At 51.2% G+C, this 17570-nt stretch overlaps 1 protein-coding gene across 4 annotated transcripts in view; it reads left to right on the top strand.

The window, feature by feature from the left end:
• SHANK3 (SH3 and multiple ankyrin repeat domains 3) overlaps positions 1-17570 on the top strand; it is a 382593-nt gene that overhangs the window by 255545 nt on the left and 109478 nt on the right. For all 4 annotated transcript variants that reach the window (XM_063323817.1, XM_063323818.1, XM_063323816.1 and 1 more), the window contains one exon: positions 1688-1763. In XM_063323817.1, coding sequence (XP_063179887.1) covers positions 1688-1763 — 76 coding nt within the window. The remainder of the gene's footprint in view (positions 1-1687; positions 1764-17570) is intronic.

Here is a 17570-nt window from a genome sequence, read left to right as displayed (position 1 = left end):
CTTCGGTAAAGTTTGTGACCGGAGAGGCTACGGCTCTGGGAGCGGTACCCGGTTTGGAGGGCAGCGGTGTCCGTCGGGGAGGTGTGCGAGGTGGGGCAGCGTGACAGCGCGGTGACACGGCTGCTGCTGCCGCCTCAAGGGCTGTGGTCTGTCCCCAGGGTGGGGGGAGCATTTCCCGCTGCCAGCAGCGAAGGTTTCATGTCATCGTGAGACCGGGATGAAGGATGACAGGCTGGAAAGTCCATCCTGGCCTGAGCTTAAAAGAGTCTGTTGGATCAACTGCTGTAGGAACAGCAAAAGCTGCCCCTCGGCTTTTGCAGCCCCTTCCCACTGGCTGTTGCCATTCTGAATCCCAGCAGGGGTTAAAAGAGATGTTTATTTTGTGTCATTACTGCTTTGGGTGCAAACAGTTTGTGTCCCTACTGAAGAACAAAAGGTGAGTCTCATCCATGCTTTGCTCTTTATTTCCTCGCTCATTCATCCCCGTTCTTCATTCCGACTGCCCTGGTAGCGTCTTCAAGACCCGCTGAGTTTCAGTCAGACCGACAGCTACAGCCCGTGGTGCGGAAGCGCCGAGGGCTTCCCAGGGAAGTGGTGACAAAGCAGAGGAGTGGAGTTACCTGGTGGTTTGGGGTCCCATCACCCGACTGTAGCCGTGGATGAGTTGGTTGAGTGTAACGTACTCAGCCACGTTGGTGCGAGGAGCTGGTTGCTTTCTGCAGGATGAGCGTGTGACAGCAGTCCTGGGTCACATGTAGATTTGGGCTTGGTAGCGTGATGCAGATTCCTCCTGTGTTAGGAGAATGGGAATTCTGTGTTAGGTAGCTGGGAATGTCTGGCTTAGATTCTTTTCCATCTCCCTGTCACATCTCCTCTGAAGCCCTTAGCTGCAGACCCTATTTCGGATGTCTGCAGCGGCACCTCTGTCCACGTAGCCACGAGTCGGGCTGCCTTCCGACAGCATCCAGCACCTGGAGGCCGCGGCGTCTCTTTTGTTTCGGCTTCACGGATCAGGCTGGCAGGTTCTCTGGCTTTTTCACACTTCCGAGACAGGCAGGCAGGCCAAGTCCTGAGTTGTAACACCCTAAAGGGGAGGTCGGTCCAACAAGTATGGCCTGAAACGCCCTCTGCCACGAGTGCGGCCACAGCGCTGGGGGCTGGCGCCGGTGGCTGATGGAGGAGTGGGAACAGGAGTCTCTCTGGGTTCCTGTGCACCGGGAGAGCTCGGTGACCACCAGGGGAGAAGGAAGGCTAACAGGACCGTTGCCATCTGTTCCGTGGGAGCTGCATCCCTCTGTGCCGAGACGTGCAACGTTGATGTGGCCAAACAGAACAAGGGAAGGAATGTGGCTGCCACGGGACATGGCGTGTGTGTTCGCCTTAGCAGCAGTGATTCTCTGCTTCGGTTCTGCTTTGGAGTCTTGGTGGAATTTGACGCCTTGATGTGGTTTAAAAGTTTTGGTGAAGTGATTTTATCTCGAGAGAAGCTGTTGGTGTGCATATGGGACTGTACACGAGCACGCATGGGACCAACCACGTTGACACATGTCTGCACCCGGATTATTGTTTATTGATAAATGCTGGCGTGGAAGGGGTTCACTCTGTCTGTGCACGCGTTGGGGAAGCAGAGACCATGGAGAAGTGTTCCTTTAACTCTCAGCTTTGTGATCTGTCTTTTTTCTTGTAGAAACCAGAGAAGACAGAACAAAGCGTCTCTTCCGACATTATACTGTGGGCTCTTACGACAATTTCACCTCTCACAGGTAAGCATCAGCGTCTTTCCTTTGTGATTACCAGGAGGTTCATTTCCATGGAAATATCTCTTTTCCCTGACAGAGCAGTAAACGTTGTTTTCATTTCACGGGAAGGAAACTTTTCTGGTTGTTTTGGTCAATTCAGTTATAGTCTGAATCATAAGTCCTAGGTAAGGCTTAGGCGAATGAAACGCTGAAGCTGCGGGGCGGTCTGGCTCGTGTCTCGGTTGAGGAGCAAACCTTCTGCAGGATTTTTGGTGTGCTCCGGGAACTGAAGGACACGCGTCGGCTGCAGGTGCAGGTATAGCTTTGCTCTGGAGGGGGAGGAGGAGGATGCCTTTGTGCAGGGGACGGCATGAAGGTGGCTGCCGCTCCAGCCTGCCGGCGGTGCCTGCACCGCGGGGTGTTCGCAGGGCTCCGATGGTACGCGGCGACTGGGTGCACTCGTACTGTGGAGACCGGCCTTTGGGAAGATGGTCAGACTCGACAGGGAAGGAATCGTGAAAGCAGGGGGGATGTTGCTGGTTTGCGGTTGGTCTTGAGCATGTGTGGCTGGTGGATGTGTTGTAGGAGGCTGGGCTTCAGGGACGGGTCCGCTGGCTGGATTTGGGAATGCGCTTTTGGTGCTGGGTTTCTGTGTTTGAGGGGTAAATGTTCCACTCTGTGGAACGTGATCTCTGCTTGAGTCAGACTTTAGTACTTTTAAAAACTATAGGTCTTGAAAGGAATTGGATGGGCATTATTGCTTATGACGTGACAGGAGCAAATTGTGAGAATCCATTATACAAAAACTAAGTTATCCTGAAGCCTTGGAGCGTACCAACAAGGCAGTGAATGTGTTCTGGTTTACTGAGCTGCTTATCCCAAATCCGTCTCCGTGGGTCTGACCACTGACCACTTTTTACTCAAAGTAATGTGTGTGACTTGTTTTGATTTTCAAAAATCCTGTGACGCGCTTCTTCAGGGCTGTTTAGATTCTTGACTGACCATGGGCGAAAGAGAAAGTGCTGCTATGACTCAAAAACCAGTAAAGAAGAAAAGCAGAGGGGGAAAACAATCTGTTTCCACCATGGCCAAATGCTACAGGGACCCCCCTGAAGGTCTGTGCCAGGGTCACTGGTTGCTCTTGGTTTTAAAGGGCAGCAAATAAGTCAAAATTTGCAGATGAGTCAAAATTACATTCCTTAAGCGAAACAGGAGTAGGTGGATGGGATTGCATCAACCTGGGTTGATAAACAGTGTGATAGTAAAGTAATTTTTTTTCTGGCACATGCAAGATAACACACACAAACACTGTGAGGTGCTCTTGCCCGTTAAAGGTTTTTCAGCTCCTCGTAATTGCTTAGGAATAAAGATCTGACATCACTCGGAAAACATCTTCTTTAGCACTGAGGCATTCGAAAAACCAGGCAAAAGAGTAGGTCAGAAAATGCAGCTACAGCGGTTGTGAAGGAGGGTCGCTGGTGACACTGGGCGCTGGGCGGTCAAACAGCAGCTGGACACCATCGCAGAAAAACGAGAAGTAATGCATTTGGGGAAAAAGCAGTGGTAGTATTTCATATTAAGAGAACGTTTTGGACTGACTGCTGCTCAGGAACAAGGTTTGGGGCTTCCCGTGAGTCCAGTCCAAACCTAAAAAAAAAAAAAAAAACAAAAAAAAAAATTGAATTTTTGGAATTGTTACAAAAGGAAAAAAGAACAAAACGGAAAATGTAGTTATTAATATCTTTGCATAAATCTCTACTACAGCCACATCTTGAAACCTGCATGCAGTCTTGGTCTTTCAGACTTCAAAAGTAATTCTTGAAAAGTTGGCAGAGAAAACTAACAGGTGCTCAAAACTGTGAAACATCTTCCGTAAGAAACGAGATCAGATAGACTGAAACTCTCAAGCGTTGGAAAGTGATGATGAAGGAGAAGGGGTTTGCTGGAAGCCCATAAATGTGTGATACAGAAAAGGTGAACCAGAGGTAGCTGGTCTCTGCCTGTCTCTTCCCGTGCAAGAGCATGAGGTACCAGATCGTAGAATCAGAGAATCATTTAGGTTGGAAGAGACCTTTAAGATCATTGAGGCCAACCGTAAACCTAACGCTGCTGAGTCCACCACTAAACCATGTCCTGAAGTGCCACATCTGCGCATCTTGAAACAAGAATCACAGAATCATGGAATCACAGCATGGTAGGGGTTGGAAGGGCCCTCTGGAGATCAACCCGTCCCACCCCCTGCCAGAGCAGGGTCACCCAGAGCAGGTGGCACAGGAACGCGTCCAGGCGGGGTTGGAATGTCTCCAGAGACAGAGACTCCCCCACCTCTCTGGGCAGCCTGTGCCAGGGCTCTGCCACCCTCACAGCAAAGAAGTTCCTCCTCGTGTTGAGGTGGAACTTCCCATGGTCAAGTTTGTGCCCGTTACCCCTTGTCCTGTCCCCGGGCACCACTGAGAAGAGCCTGGCCCCATCCTCCTGACACCCCCCCTTTCAGTATTTATCAGCGTTGATAAGGTCCCCCCTCAGCCGTCTTTTTTCCAGACTGAAGAGACCCAAATCCCTCAGCCTTTCCCCATCAGAGAGGGGTTCCAGTCCCCTCAGCATCTTTGCTGTCCCCTCTCCATCAGTTCCCCGTCCTTCTGGAACCGGGGAGCCCAGAACTGGACCCAGAGCTCCAGCCGTGGCCTCCCCAGGGCAGAGCAGAGGGGGAGGATGACCTCCCTCCACCTGCTGGCCACGCTCTTCTTGATGCCCCCCAGGATGCCGTTGGCCTTCTTGGCCACCAGGGCCCATTGCTGGCTCATGGTCATCCTGTTGTCCCCCAGGACTCCCAGGTCTCTTTCCACAGAGCTGCTCTTCAGCAGGTCAGCACCCAACCTGTCCTGGTGCATGGGTTATTCCTCCCCAGGTGCAGCACCCTACACTTGCCCTTGTTGAATTTCATGAGGTTCCTCTCCCCACAACTCTCCAGCCTGTCCAGGTCTCTCTGGATGGCGGCACAGCCTTCTGCTGCATCAGCCACCTCCCCCAGCTTTGTGTCATCGGCAGACTTGCTGAGGGTGCACTCTATCCCCTCGCCCAGGTCATTGATGAATATATTTAACAGGACTGGGCCCAGTACGGACCCCTGGGGAACACCACTCGTCACTGACCTCCAACTAGACTCCGTGCCCCTAATCATGACACTCCGAGCTCTGTCTTTCAACCAGTTTTCTATCCACCCCACTGTCCCTTCTTCTAACCCACATGAGCATTGAAAACAAGAAAATGAACAAGAACATGGAAAGTGAACAAAAGGAGGAGGTTCTCCATCTGACATACAGCTGACCTCTGCGACTCCGTGCTAAGTGACACGCAGAGTGCTAAAAACTGACAGGGGTTCAGAAGGCAGCGGGACAAATCTGAGGAAGAAAAATAATTTGAAGATGAAAAGACCAGCTCCAACTCAGGGACTCACTATCATCCAGCAGCGGAGGTCAGGAGCGCATGGTGGGCAGACATCGCTCTGTTCTCGCTCTGCCCCAGGTAGGGGAGGATCAGGTTAGGGAACGTTTAAACAAACAGGACATACACGACTCCATGGGCCTGATGAGATGCACAGGTGAGTGCTGAGGGAGCTGGCTGATGGCGTTGCCAGGCCACTCTGCGTCATCTTTGAAAGGTCACGGTGGTCAGGAGGTTCCTGGTGACTGGAAGAAAGCAAATGCCGCTCCTGTCTTCGAGAAGGACAAGGAGGAGAGTGTGGGGAACTCCAGGCTGGTGAGTCTCGTCTTGATCGCTGGGAAGGTGATGGAGGAACTAAGCCTGGAAACCATTTCCAAACACATGAAGGGCAAGGTGGTGACTGGGAGTAGCCAGCGTGGATTTGTGGAGGGGAAATCCTGCTGAACCAAGCCGAGAGCCTTCTGCAGTGAGGTGACGAGCTTGGATGAAGGGAGAGCAGTGGGTGTTGTTTGTCTCAGCTTCGGTAAGGCTTTTGACACTGTCTCATGTAAGGCCCTCCCAGATGAGCTGACAAAGTAAGGTTACATACGTGGAGAGCGAGGTGGGTTGAACACTGTCCAAATGACTGGGCCCAGAAGGTTGTGATCAGTGGCACAAGGGCCGGTTGCAGGCCGTCCATTAGTGGAGTACCCCAGGAGACACTACCGGGTCAGTGCAGTTCAACGTCTTCATTTGTGACCTGGACCTCTTCTGCACCCAGTGGTCTGTGTCTTCTTGCAGATCATAGTCTGGTTGGTCTTGGCCTTCCCGGGCAGCCAGTGCATGCAAAGTGCTGATAAACTGGGCTGCTCCGCCAACGTGTGGCTGGGATCTGCTGGATCACAGCAACGGTGCTGACACCGGAGGTGAAAACCCAGGGCTTTGACAGATTTTGATGGGTTGAATTGGAACAGATTGGAGGGTTTTAGCTGCATCCCATAGTATGGTGCGTAGTCATGCAACATAAAAGCATGAGGGCGGCCACTGTGGAGCACGCTACAGGTCCTTCAGGCCAGTATCCGGTGTTGCACGGTGGCCAATGGCAGGTGCTTCGTGCCGTTACGAGAACAGAATAAGCAACCCAAAATATTATTCCTGCCTGCAGCAATTTTCTGTTCGGAGGCTTCCTGAGCCAGAGGCAATGTCTTTGTGTTTAATAGCCTGTAATGATCGTTATTCCGTTAGTTTGCCCAATGACGTGCAATGCGAGCGCTTTTACTCTCTCCTGAAATGAGAAGGAGCCAGGGTTGGCTTTGGTGGAGACGGTGAGACAGTGGTGGTGGTGGTGCTGGGCAGGGGGGTGCTGCGTCTTCTGCTCCTGCTGTGTCAAAACGCTCACAGTGTGAAGACAGGAAATGAAAAAGAAGTTTCTTAAAGCGTATATATGTGCTCGTCGTTCACTCATGGGTTGCTCTGAGCACAAAAGCGGGAGAGCCTCGCCGCTGAGTCAGGGAAAACCCGTGCGAGGTAGAACAAGTGGCTGCCTCTGTCACCATCCTTGAGACCCCGCGCTGGCGCCTGCGCGGCACCCACCGCCCCATCTGCAGGGGTGGGTGATGTGCTGGAGCCATCGGCCGCCCAACCAGCAGAAGACATCCCACGGCAGAGGGACCGGGTGGCAGCAGAAGCACCGTTCCAGCGGAAGCTTCTCTGCTCTGTTTCTGGAGGTCACAGCGCGGCTGTTGCTGGAGCAGGGGGACGGCGTGGGCGGCCGGGCTGGCAGCGTGGGGCTGAGCACAGGGGAGCGGAGCCGTCAGGGGCGCGAGGGTGCGTGTTGTCGGAGTTATGGGGTGGAAGCGGAGTTTGGAGTCGATAGCGGGCAGCTTGTGGACGTAGGGTGGTGGTCAGGAGTGTGGCATGAGGATTCATGTGGTGGTTTTAGGATCGCCTTAATAAATAGGACAAAAAAAATTGGATTTCTTCCCCATTTTTTAAATATTAAACCTTTGGGCCAATAGATTCCTTGAGAGCAGAAATTAAGAACTAAGTAGGGTGCGGTAAGATGACTGCAGCAGATCAATTAACACGATTTGCAGGAGAGTGCTTATTCCATCATCTCTGACTTCACTGGAGGTCTCAAACGTGGGAGAAGATTAACATAATGACAGTGTTTGAGGAACAACTTGAAAGTACTTGAGAAAATTACACACAAGTGACTTCAGATTTCAGGAAAAGCCTTTGAAATAGTTGCAGGATTGAATGGATGCCCTGTGCGGTAGAGCAGGGAACACGGCTGAACCGGAGACTGGGACAGGGTATGTAATTTGGTCTTTTTTGGCTTAATAAGGTGAAAAGAAAGCTATGAATATATGGAGGGGTGTACTTGAGAACAGGAGTAGATGCCGGGCTGTATGCTGAATAAAAGTATTTTCTTTGGTGGACTCAGCCCCTGGGGAGCAGTGTTTCCGAGCACGTTGCCGGTAAGAGACGGTTGGGGTGAGCTCTGCTTGGGCGGAGGGTGAGAGGCCGTTGGGGACGGGCTCCCCCCGTCTCGTCCACCTCACTGGGAAGCACGACCGCAGGTAAAGACAGAAGAGAGCACGAGGCTGCTCCGGAGTCGAGGTGTGCTGGGGGGCACCCAGGGTCACCAGAGAGCGACGAGAGCCTTCCCCAGACGCCTGAGGATGAGGAGCGCGGGGTAGGGCTCAGCAAACCTGATCTGGTCTGAAATAGGAATAAGGGAAACGGGGAGAGAAGCCTGAGCTTGTTCTCGTCAGAAAGAGGCAGTCACAGGGGGAATTGACTTCTCTGATGAACTATGTTAAGGGAAGAGATTAAAGTGATTCGAAATGAACTCTATAAAATTAAGAGCCCCCATTCTCCATGGCACAGCTGGGAAGGAAAAGAATTGGGAGCAATAGACAATTTAGGATTTATTTTTTTTTATTATTCAATCACAGGGATTAGCTGACCAGGGAGAGAGATTACAACCACGAGTATTCACGAGCCATCTGGATGGGCCTCCCCTTAGAAGAGAGGAAAAACACGAAGAGGTCTCTGAGCAGGGATTTCTGTGCCCTTAGATGCTGTGACTGGCCAAATACGTCAATACACAGAATTACAGAATAATTTAGGTTGGAAGGGATGTCTGGAGCTTTCTGCCATAACCGGTTGCTCAGAGGAGGGCCAGCTAGATCAGTTTGCTTTGCATGTCTCCAAGGTTGGAGGTCCCACAGACCCCTTGGCCCATGTACCAGTCTTGGTTTCCAGGGTGAAAAAGTTGTCTGTATATCTCAGTGTAATTTCTTGTGCTTCAGCTTGTGTCCGTTGCCTCCTGTCCCATCCCGGTGTGCCTCCAAGAGTCTCCTTCTCCCTTCTGTACAGGCTCCCGTGAGGTAGTTGCAGGTGGCAGCGAGGCCTCCACCATCTCTCCTCCAAGCTGAGGAAGCCCCGGGCTCCCCTTGTGCACTGTAACCCCCGCCTGCTCAGGAGTGAGCGAATCGGTGATGTGACTGGTGAAATCACCTGGAGACCATCAGGACGGCACCAGTCACTTGCTATTTCTCCTTTCCCCTGACACGCGAGAGAGCGGTACCGTGTTTGCCCCAGTTTGGTGGCTGCCGTTTCCTTCTCTCCCTGGGTCCTGTTCTGGGGTCGCCCCCCTTGGCAGTGTGGTCGCAGCTCCTACCCCCCGTCGATGCCGGCACCTTTGCCTACGTTGGGCACTGGCATCGCCATCCCCTGAGCTGTACGGAGCCGTCCCGGTGTCGGGGATGTACCAGCAAAGAGCTCCAGGTTCACATTATTCCAGATGGGACCAAGTAAAAGGAGTTGCGCTGGATTTCCTCGGGCTGTTTCGTGGCTGCGTGTGGCTCTGAGACAACTTCCTTCAGTCTTTTCCATTCTGCAGCATTTATTGGCTGTTCTTGCCTCATCAGGCCCCGGTCGCTGATAGTTTCGCATTGCTGTTAAAGGGCGCTGAGCGGGTGGAACCCTCCCCGATTCCTGCTCCAGGAGGCGAGGAGCAGGCAGGGAGCTGGAGATTCCATCCACTTCTGCTGTCGTTCTGTCTAGTTGTGACTAATCAGCAAGCCTGGCAAGAAGCCGTGTCATGGGCAGGGCTCAGCGAGGAGAGGTGATGGCCTTGCAGGGAGGGCATCGAAAATGCCCCGGCAAAAGGAGTTTCATGCTTAGAAACGGGGAATGGATTTTTGACAAATGTGCAACTTGAGCTGCTGGTCAGACGGCGGCAGCTGATGCAGAGAGGTCCCCGCTTTTGGTGCGGTACAGGCAATGGGGTTTCGGAGCAGCAAGCCCATCTAGTTGGAAAAAGGTAATTTGCGCTGGGCTGGTGCAACCTGCATTTCTATAGCAACAAAAGTGTAGAGGGAGGAAATTAAATCTCTTCTGGAAAAGGCTTCTGTATAATCTCACTTGTCAAATTAACGTGCCTTCAAAATAGTCTTTTAAGATCTTTTGGTGAACAGTATCTTTTGGGACCACTTACCGCTTTCGCAGAGTTTCAGGAACACGAAACGGTAAAAGGTGAGCCCCCCCGAAGCCCGTGCCCCCCTCGGCAGTCCCTGTGCTGGGGCCCTGTGCCAGATGGCTCAGCCTTTTCTGAAATGCAGAGTTTCAGAACTGGTGGGTAACGCAAGGCTTTGGGACCTGCTTCACACGAGAAGTCGGAGCGGGTGGTGGTGTGAGCGGACGGAAGCAGGGCTCAGCCACCAGCGTGGGCTGCGGAGAGGTGCCGGGGCTCCAGCCTTCAGAGCAGCTCGTCATGGCTAAAGGAGCACTGGAAGAGGGAGCTGTTTGCTAAACCCTGTTCATTCTCCTCTTTAAAATTATTCACGCCGACTGGTTAGCAGTTTGAAAGCAGGTCCTGGGAAACCGCACGAACAATCTGTCCAACAATTATTTGCCAGGTGCAGAAAAGTTCGTGGGGGTTTCCCTTGAGTTTTTCCTTTCTTTTTGCAGCAAAGTGCCCGACATCATTGCCATGAGTGTCGCTGGGGGTGAAACGCTGGAGCAAAGGGACGATGGTGGGGTGGTGGGAGGGACGGCCGCACAGTGGGCTCGGTGTTTGTCAGGAGACTGGGCCAAAGGAGTCTCGTCTTCCACGGTGTGTTTGCAATCAGTTTCCATCAGGCAATAGACGGAATACAACCAGGGCTTGAAAGAGGTGACAACTGGTAGAGCTGTTGGTCACTAAACAGCTCCTCTGCCTGAGACCAACGTCCTTGTGGCTCCTGCTGCCTCCTGGGTTGACCGTCTTTGAAGCACAGACCTACTTGGCAATGGACTCCCCTCGGGCGCTGTATTCAAGAGGTTGTGGAGTCATGTGGGTTGTTCTCGGCGAGCATCAGCAGGGCAGCAGCTGATGACACATATAGGATGTTAGGAAACAGGAAAGAAATAGAAAGTCTACTAAAAATAGTGTTCTACTTCTATGTAAATCCACGGTTTGACAGTCTCTGACTTGCAGTTGTAGTTTACCCATCTGAATAAGAAGAATTAGAGAAGGTTCAGCGGCAACCAACAAAGATGACCCAAAGCACGGAGCGCTTTTCACTGGAGAAGAGATTAAATAGGCTGGAACTCTTCAGCTCGGGGAAGAGGTGCCCGAGGAAGATTTGACAGAGTTTTATGAAATCATGAGTAGGCAAGGAGAAGGTGACTATGGAACAATAGTGATTTCTCGGTACAAAGGAATGAGGTGGCACTCTGTGGAATTAGCAAGCAGCAAGATTAAAATAAAACAAAGTACTTTGTCACACTGCAGGTGATTAAATTGTAGAATTTATTCCTGCTGCATGTTGTGGAGGCCAAAAATATAAATGGATTTGAACTGGGAGTACAAAATTACTGAAGAGTAAATTTGTGACCAAGAAGCGCCGTGAGCTGCTCAGGGGCTCGAGCTGAGGATGCGGCTACTGGCTTTCAGCAGCGGGGAAGGCGTCACACGGGTGGATCACTGGTGTTTTCTATCACTGGTCTCTTCTATGCTCCTTCCTTTGCTCCTCGCTACGGGCCCTTACTCACGAAGGGATGCTGGCATCAGCGAGCCCCTGGTCTTCTGCAGCAGCCCGTCTTTGTATTCCGGTTTACGAAGGGACATCAGGCGAAGGAATCAGCTCCCCTCTGTACTTCTTATTCCTTCGTGCTGGCTGGAAGAATAAAACAAGTTAGACTGTGTTGAAGCTTTTTCGTTTCTTCTCAGACACCTGTAGAGACGAAGATGACTTGGTGGTTTGAATGTTTTGCAACCATTAAACTTACTTGTTTTTCCTCTGTGGTGCTGTTCTCTGGTTGCTCTTTGAAAACTTCATTTTCCTACCAAGCATTTGGTGTCTCTGAGCAAGGCACGGACGTCTTCTCTGATGCTGAACTTTGTGTAATGGTTTTCTCCCGCCTACTGGATGGGGGAGAGGAGAGGCTTTTGTCTCCTGTTGTTAACGGAGAAATTCGTCTTGTGCAGCTTCAGGCAGTTCAGCACCCGTCTACCTGACCTTATCGTCAAGGTCCTCTTCACAGTATGGAGTAGCAAAAGGGGAGTTGCAGGGTGCAGTTAATTTCCGTCTAAAACAATCGTTTAAGTCAGATGAATCATGACTTTGTTGTGCATCCTTCGCTCCTCAGGTCATGGGGGAGCCACGGGAGTGCTAGCGCACATGGGGACGTGCACACCATCACCGTCAAAATTTAGGCAAGACGTATCATACTCTAGGTGTTGGCAGGAAAAAGCTCTTCGTTTAACTACCCAGTTAAACCCTGTGGTTTGATGCAGAAAAGTGGAGTCTTCCACAGTAAAATTTCCTTGAGTTCAGATACGTTCCCTGACATGACGTGACTCAGCCCCTGCACTCGGTGCCTTTCCCCTCTTGCACCAAGACTTGCTGCCGCTCCGGTCCCTTCCCCCGAGCTGTGCCCCGGCGAATGTCTCAGCACCGGCACCGGCGTGGGAGAGCCGGAGGAGCAGAAGAGGAACGCGCCGCCCCTCTTCACTCCAGCTCCCCGGGCTGTTTAAGCCCCGGGGCAGGCATCATCCTTCCCCGTTCTGGAGAAGAATACTTGCTTGATGAGGGACAGCAGACATTGCAGAGGCCCTCAGTGAGTCACTGCAAGTACTGCGGAGTTGTAGGCAGGATGAGAATTCAGAGTCATGTTGACGGGTAGAAACTATTGTTTGAAAACGCTTAGATGCAGTTCAGTGAGGAGAAATGCAAATTACCGCAGTTGCAGAAAAGTGATCAGCTGCGCAAATGCAGGAAGAGAAGAATGGAGAAAGGGTTCAGAAGTTATTTCTGAAGTTTATTTCAGAAATATGTTCCTAAACTGAACATAGGTTGACAATACCAAAATGTTGTAAAAAACGGGATGTTCAAAGAGAAGTCCAGCAAAGGGGCTCCTCAGCTGAGCACTGGAGCAGCGTGAGTCGAGGTGCTGGGCTGCGTGACTGCACGGTAGCAGCCTTCAGATGCAGAATTTAAACTGCAGGTGGGAATAAACTCTGCACCGGCTTTTTTGAATGGGACAAGAGGTAATCAGCAACAATCACCGCAGACAAAATTTTAGCTGGGCAGTAGGAGAAGATTTCTAATTATAAGGGTAGCATTGCATTGGAAAAGATTGTCCAGGTAGTTATTTAAAGGTCTCTCACTGGAAAATAAAGAGCATCTCGGACAAGCCTGTGTTAGGAATGTTTTGGTATAATTGGTTCTGCACTGGGGCAAGCCTCCCTCAGATCGCTTGTGGGCTGGGGTTTCTGTGGGTTTTATCATCATTCCTGTGCTCAGCGTCGACAGTCCTTCCTCCCGCGTTCCGCTCCCGATGGATGGGGCTCCGGGCTGCGAGTGTCGCTGCAGCCTCGGCAGCTCTTCTGGGAGCGTCGTGAGGAGAGGGGAACAAACGTAGCTCTTCAGCGTGACCAATTGTAAGTTATTTGTACTTATTTCCAGAAAGCAATTAAAAGCAGGTATTACAGGAGATTGTCATAGTTCTCTGAGCCATATCGTTGTCTGCAGAAGCTAGAATTATGAACAATACTGTAGATTCTTACAAGATCTTCTTAGTGAGTTTTGGTGGATTTTTCTTTTGATTAGTCTCTGCTGGTTCTTGTTCTTCCAGGCAGAAGATAATCAAATCATTATAAATACATGAAATTAAAAAAAGTGGTGTCAAATGTTCTTTCCTCCAGCACTTCTTCAACTCAGGGTAGTTCAATTAAAAAGGTAAGAATTACCAAAACTGTTTTCTGTTTTGATAAAATGAGAGAAGGGGCAATTACATTTAATTTGACTTCCTGCGTATAACAGCCCATTAAATTTTACCTAGATGTCGTATTTCATTACAAAGACTTTTGGTAGGCTAAAACATTAGCATATTCACAAGACTAAACTGTTCTTTGCCTGGAGAGCCCTTCCACACCAGGGAATTTCACAGAGTTTCCCAGCAGAGGACTGGTGTCGTGGGATGCAAAGGAAGGGAAAACTCCTGGATTTTTTACCAGTCTAATTTGGGACATTATTTGTTCCCCTCGTCAAATACGGTAATGGTTTGGCTCGGAGCACGCGAGCATCCTTGCACGCCCTCAGCGGACCGGCTCGCCCCGTCCGTTGTCGTTTGTCCTGCTCCGAGGGGTTTTGGTGTTTCACCTCTCCCTGCAGCAGCGTCGCAGAGGAGGGAGCGGGAGGGAGAAGGGGGGTGAGCGTTGCAGCTTCACCACCAGAAGCAGACCCAGCTTCCGAACAGCCTCGTCCATTCCCACACGTCACGTGGAGAAGGAGGAGTCCACCACTTTCTTGACGCGGTGTTCAGTGGATAGTTGCTCTCTCGAGTGGGAATTCCGCCTTCTTTCAAGGCTCTTGAGCCACATCTTGAAATCTGATCTTTTTTCTCAGCGCTGTTTGAAAATTCTAAAATATTGAAAGTATTTTTCTTTCTGTATGTACCTATGTATAGTGATCTAGATGCCTCTTGACCTTCTCTTTGACAGGAATAAATCAAGCTGAATTTCACAGTGTTAAGACTTCCTTTCCTACTCCAGGGAGTCTCTTTTCATTGCCTTGTGGTCTCAAACGTTTTCGCGTCGTTCTTGAAGACACCAGCTCTTCTGTTCTGGTAACGTCACGTGTACAGTGGGAAGAGCGTTTTGTTTCCACTGTATCATTTTTGCAAGCCCAGAGATTGCCCGTCTGCACTTGATTGCAGTGAGAGCTGAAGATGTGGCAGTATATCCTTTTTGAATGGCTGCTTTCCAAGAATGTCTCTTATCTTGAAAAGAGAGCCTGTATTTTTGATACTTTGCATTTACCTGGGAGAAGAAGTATTAAAAACTCTTTTTTGTCCTGAGCATTTAGTGACGCAGTCGGGATGGCTCTGACAATCACTTCTTCTCTGCTGTGGCTCCGTTCTTTCTATCCTCTTCAAACACAAAGATCTCGACTTTCTAAATCGGGGGTTTACATTGTTAGTCACAAACTGGATGTGGCTTATTTGAAAAGTCTGTCCAGTCCCGAAAACTATCTGGGGTGTTTCCCGATACCCGTGTGGTCAGCCCTGGGACTGCTGCCGCGCTCGTGGGACCCAGCCCTGACGGTGCGAAGGTCGGACGGGTCTGGTGTCGACACCAGCTGCGGTACGGGTTAGGACTGGTCCTGCGGGGCAACTGGAGACAGCTGCCCAGGTGGTGTCTACGTGATTTTGGATATGGTTTTTGGGCTGGTGAGCACGCTGTTAGTGTCATAATATGTCCTGTGAGAAGGTTGCAGTGCACGGAGTTAATTCATGTGCAGTGGAACCAACCCGTAAGCCGCAGTATGTGGTCTCCTGTGGTTGCCATCGTCAGCTATATTGGGATCTTGACAAGATGCTTGACAGGATCGATCTCACGTTAACCACAGCGATGAGATTTCCTGCTCAATATTCCAAATAAAGCAGCATTCTGGTAATTTGCTTAGGACTGGAGTCAGGCTGATCGTTTATAGTTCTTGTGTCATTCCTGGCAGTCCTTCCAGGACTTTCCCAAGTTTCCAGAATTTCTTGAAAACTGACAGTTGTTACTGAGATCGTGCCTTAGCTGATTTCTCTCAAGGCATTCTGGCTTTGGATTTGGAAATGCTTTATTTTAGCAGACGCTGCCTCGTGATCTCCATAGAGGTGACAACTTTTCTATTCCACCCACGTCGTTCTAGTAGCTGATGACAGTGCCCTTCTCAGTTCCAAATTCAGCACCGAAGTACCTACTGGACATTTCTGTCTTTTCTGCGTTACAGTTCACATTTCCTCACCCGCCTCAAAGCTGGTCTTTTGCTTGAGCCACGTCTAACTTGTAGGCAATCTCTTCTTGCGACGGCGATGCTGTAGGAGCTATGAAGGATAAGTGTTGAAACGGTAGTTGGTGCGTACTGCAGATTGTGAGTGCTCTTGAAGGAGTAAGGTGCTTCAAGAGAAATCATGCATCTTGACACTCAGCAAGTGAACAAAGTGTGTTTTGCCCCATGTAACCCATGCAGATTCACCTCGCTAAGAGCTCTGTGAGACCAGATTATTTCAGCAGGACTCATTTCAACTTTCCAGCCAAAGCAGGGTCTGCAGCTCTCCGTTGAATCCCTTGTACTCAGTTAAAATAAGAGGTTTCTGCTACGGGTTGGTTGGCTCTTTTGTTTTAAACTGTCTTGGGCAAATGTTTGCCAAGATCTTCTTTCTGCTGGTGGTGTCCTGAAGGTCAAGTGCAGGACGTGCTCTTGGATTGCGGTGGCATTTTCCCTCGGATTGCGTGCCTGGAGTTCAGCTGCCTGTAACTCTTCAGAGAAGTAGCTCGTGACTTGTGCTAAGATTACAGAGAAGGGTAATTCAAACCCTTGTGATGCATCTGCTAGAAACACGCTTTGTAAGAACAAGGACTAAAAATGTGATGCAAATCATCTAGTCAGAACAGAAATGCTGTGATTGCTGTTTTATTGCTCGCTTACCCGTGCGAGCTCGGTCTGATCACGACACGGGGGCCGTGGGGGGCTGGGGAGATGCCCCTGGTGCCCGCGGGTCACGACAGACGGGCTGGGGTCTGCTGGCAGGGGCTGAGTGCTGTCACATTGGCAAGAACACAAACACTCTTAACAGCGAGGGGAATGCATTGTTAAACAGCTGAAGAATGCGGTGGCCTCCCCGCCGTGGGGCACTCGTGCACCCGGGCAGGACCGACACAGCAAAGATCTGCAGCCTCTTCTTTACGGGAGGCTGCCCTTGGTGAAGACCCTCTGATGAGCAGCCGCCTCGGGGCTGGGGGTTGGGACCCACTGCTGAACAGGGCTGTTGCAGTGAGTGCCCGGTGCCAGTCCCGGGACCTCGTACCACCATTGACCGCGGGTGCCGGAGGCCAGCGCCGCTGTGCCAGGACACGTCAGGGTCAAGCTCCACGGCCAGGAGCAGACCGCCTTGGTGCTGCCTCCTCCCGTGCCTTGGGTGGCTGTTTCAGTGTGCGTTGGCTGGGCCGGGGGTGTCTCTGGTTGTCTGGCGCCTGCTGGGCTGGCTGCGTCCTCGGGGCTGGACAGACCTGAACGGGGGCGGCCAGGGGGCCGTGGAGGAGCTGTGCTCCGTGGGAGGCTGCTGTGGTGGCCTGTGCTCAGCAGACCTGGGTTCCTGCCCCGGTGCCTGAGCTCCACCATCACATCCCAAGCGCCAGGGGTGCCGGGAGAGGAGCAGGTCCCAGTCACCCCCAACCCCTTCCCTGCCACGTCCATCCCTCCCTGCAGAGCCCAGGTGAGATCCGGGTGAGACAAGCGCTGGCTGGGGAGGGGGCAGGCCAGGGGACTTGGGTTTGGCGCCTGGCGAGCAGAACTGCTCTGGAGGCTGCCGGAGGGGCTGGAGCTGGGCACTGCCATGTCCTGGCTCCCATATGTGCCCCAGCCTCGTTGCTTCTGGACCACCCCGCTGGTCAGGGGCACCCTGGCCAGATGGGGAGCTCCTGGCAAAAGCCATGACCCACTCAGGGTGTGGGTACCCCTGGAATTCAGTAGTAATGGGTCTTTGTTTTTTGATTTGAATTTAATCCCGTTAGTACAATAATCAATATGCTGACATCAGTTATGGGGATTTGAAAGTAGCTTCTTGGCCCATCTTCTGTTGGAAATGCTGAGGAAGAGAAGATTCATTCCAGAGGAATGATTATAGCTGGTTCTGGCACTTCACATAAAGGCCAAGGAGGGTTTTGGTAGGGTGAGGGAAAATTCAATCACCAAATGGGAAACTGGATGTTTCAGTCAGAGATGTCATTTAATAATGGGTCCCGCTGGTCTTCTGGAAGAGCTGTTTTCATCCTCATGAAATTAAATATCTCGCTTTCTCCAGTGGGTTTCATAGATCTTGTGGAAGAGAAGGTTGAACTGCAGACCTTGGAGGCAGCTG

The sequence above is a fragment of the Chroicocephalus ridibundus genome, chromosome 1 (genome assembly GCF_963924245.1).
Source record: "Chroicocephalus ridibundus chromosome 1, bChrRid1.1, whole genome shotgun sequence".
Classification (NCBI taxonomy): Eukaryota; Metazoa; Chordata; class Aves; order Charadriiformes; family Laridae; genus Chroicocephalus; species Chroicocephalus ridibundus.
The sequence above is the reverse complement of the archived record's forward strand: the minus strand, read 5'-3'. Positions and strand labels throughout refer to the sequence as shown.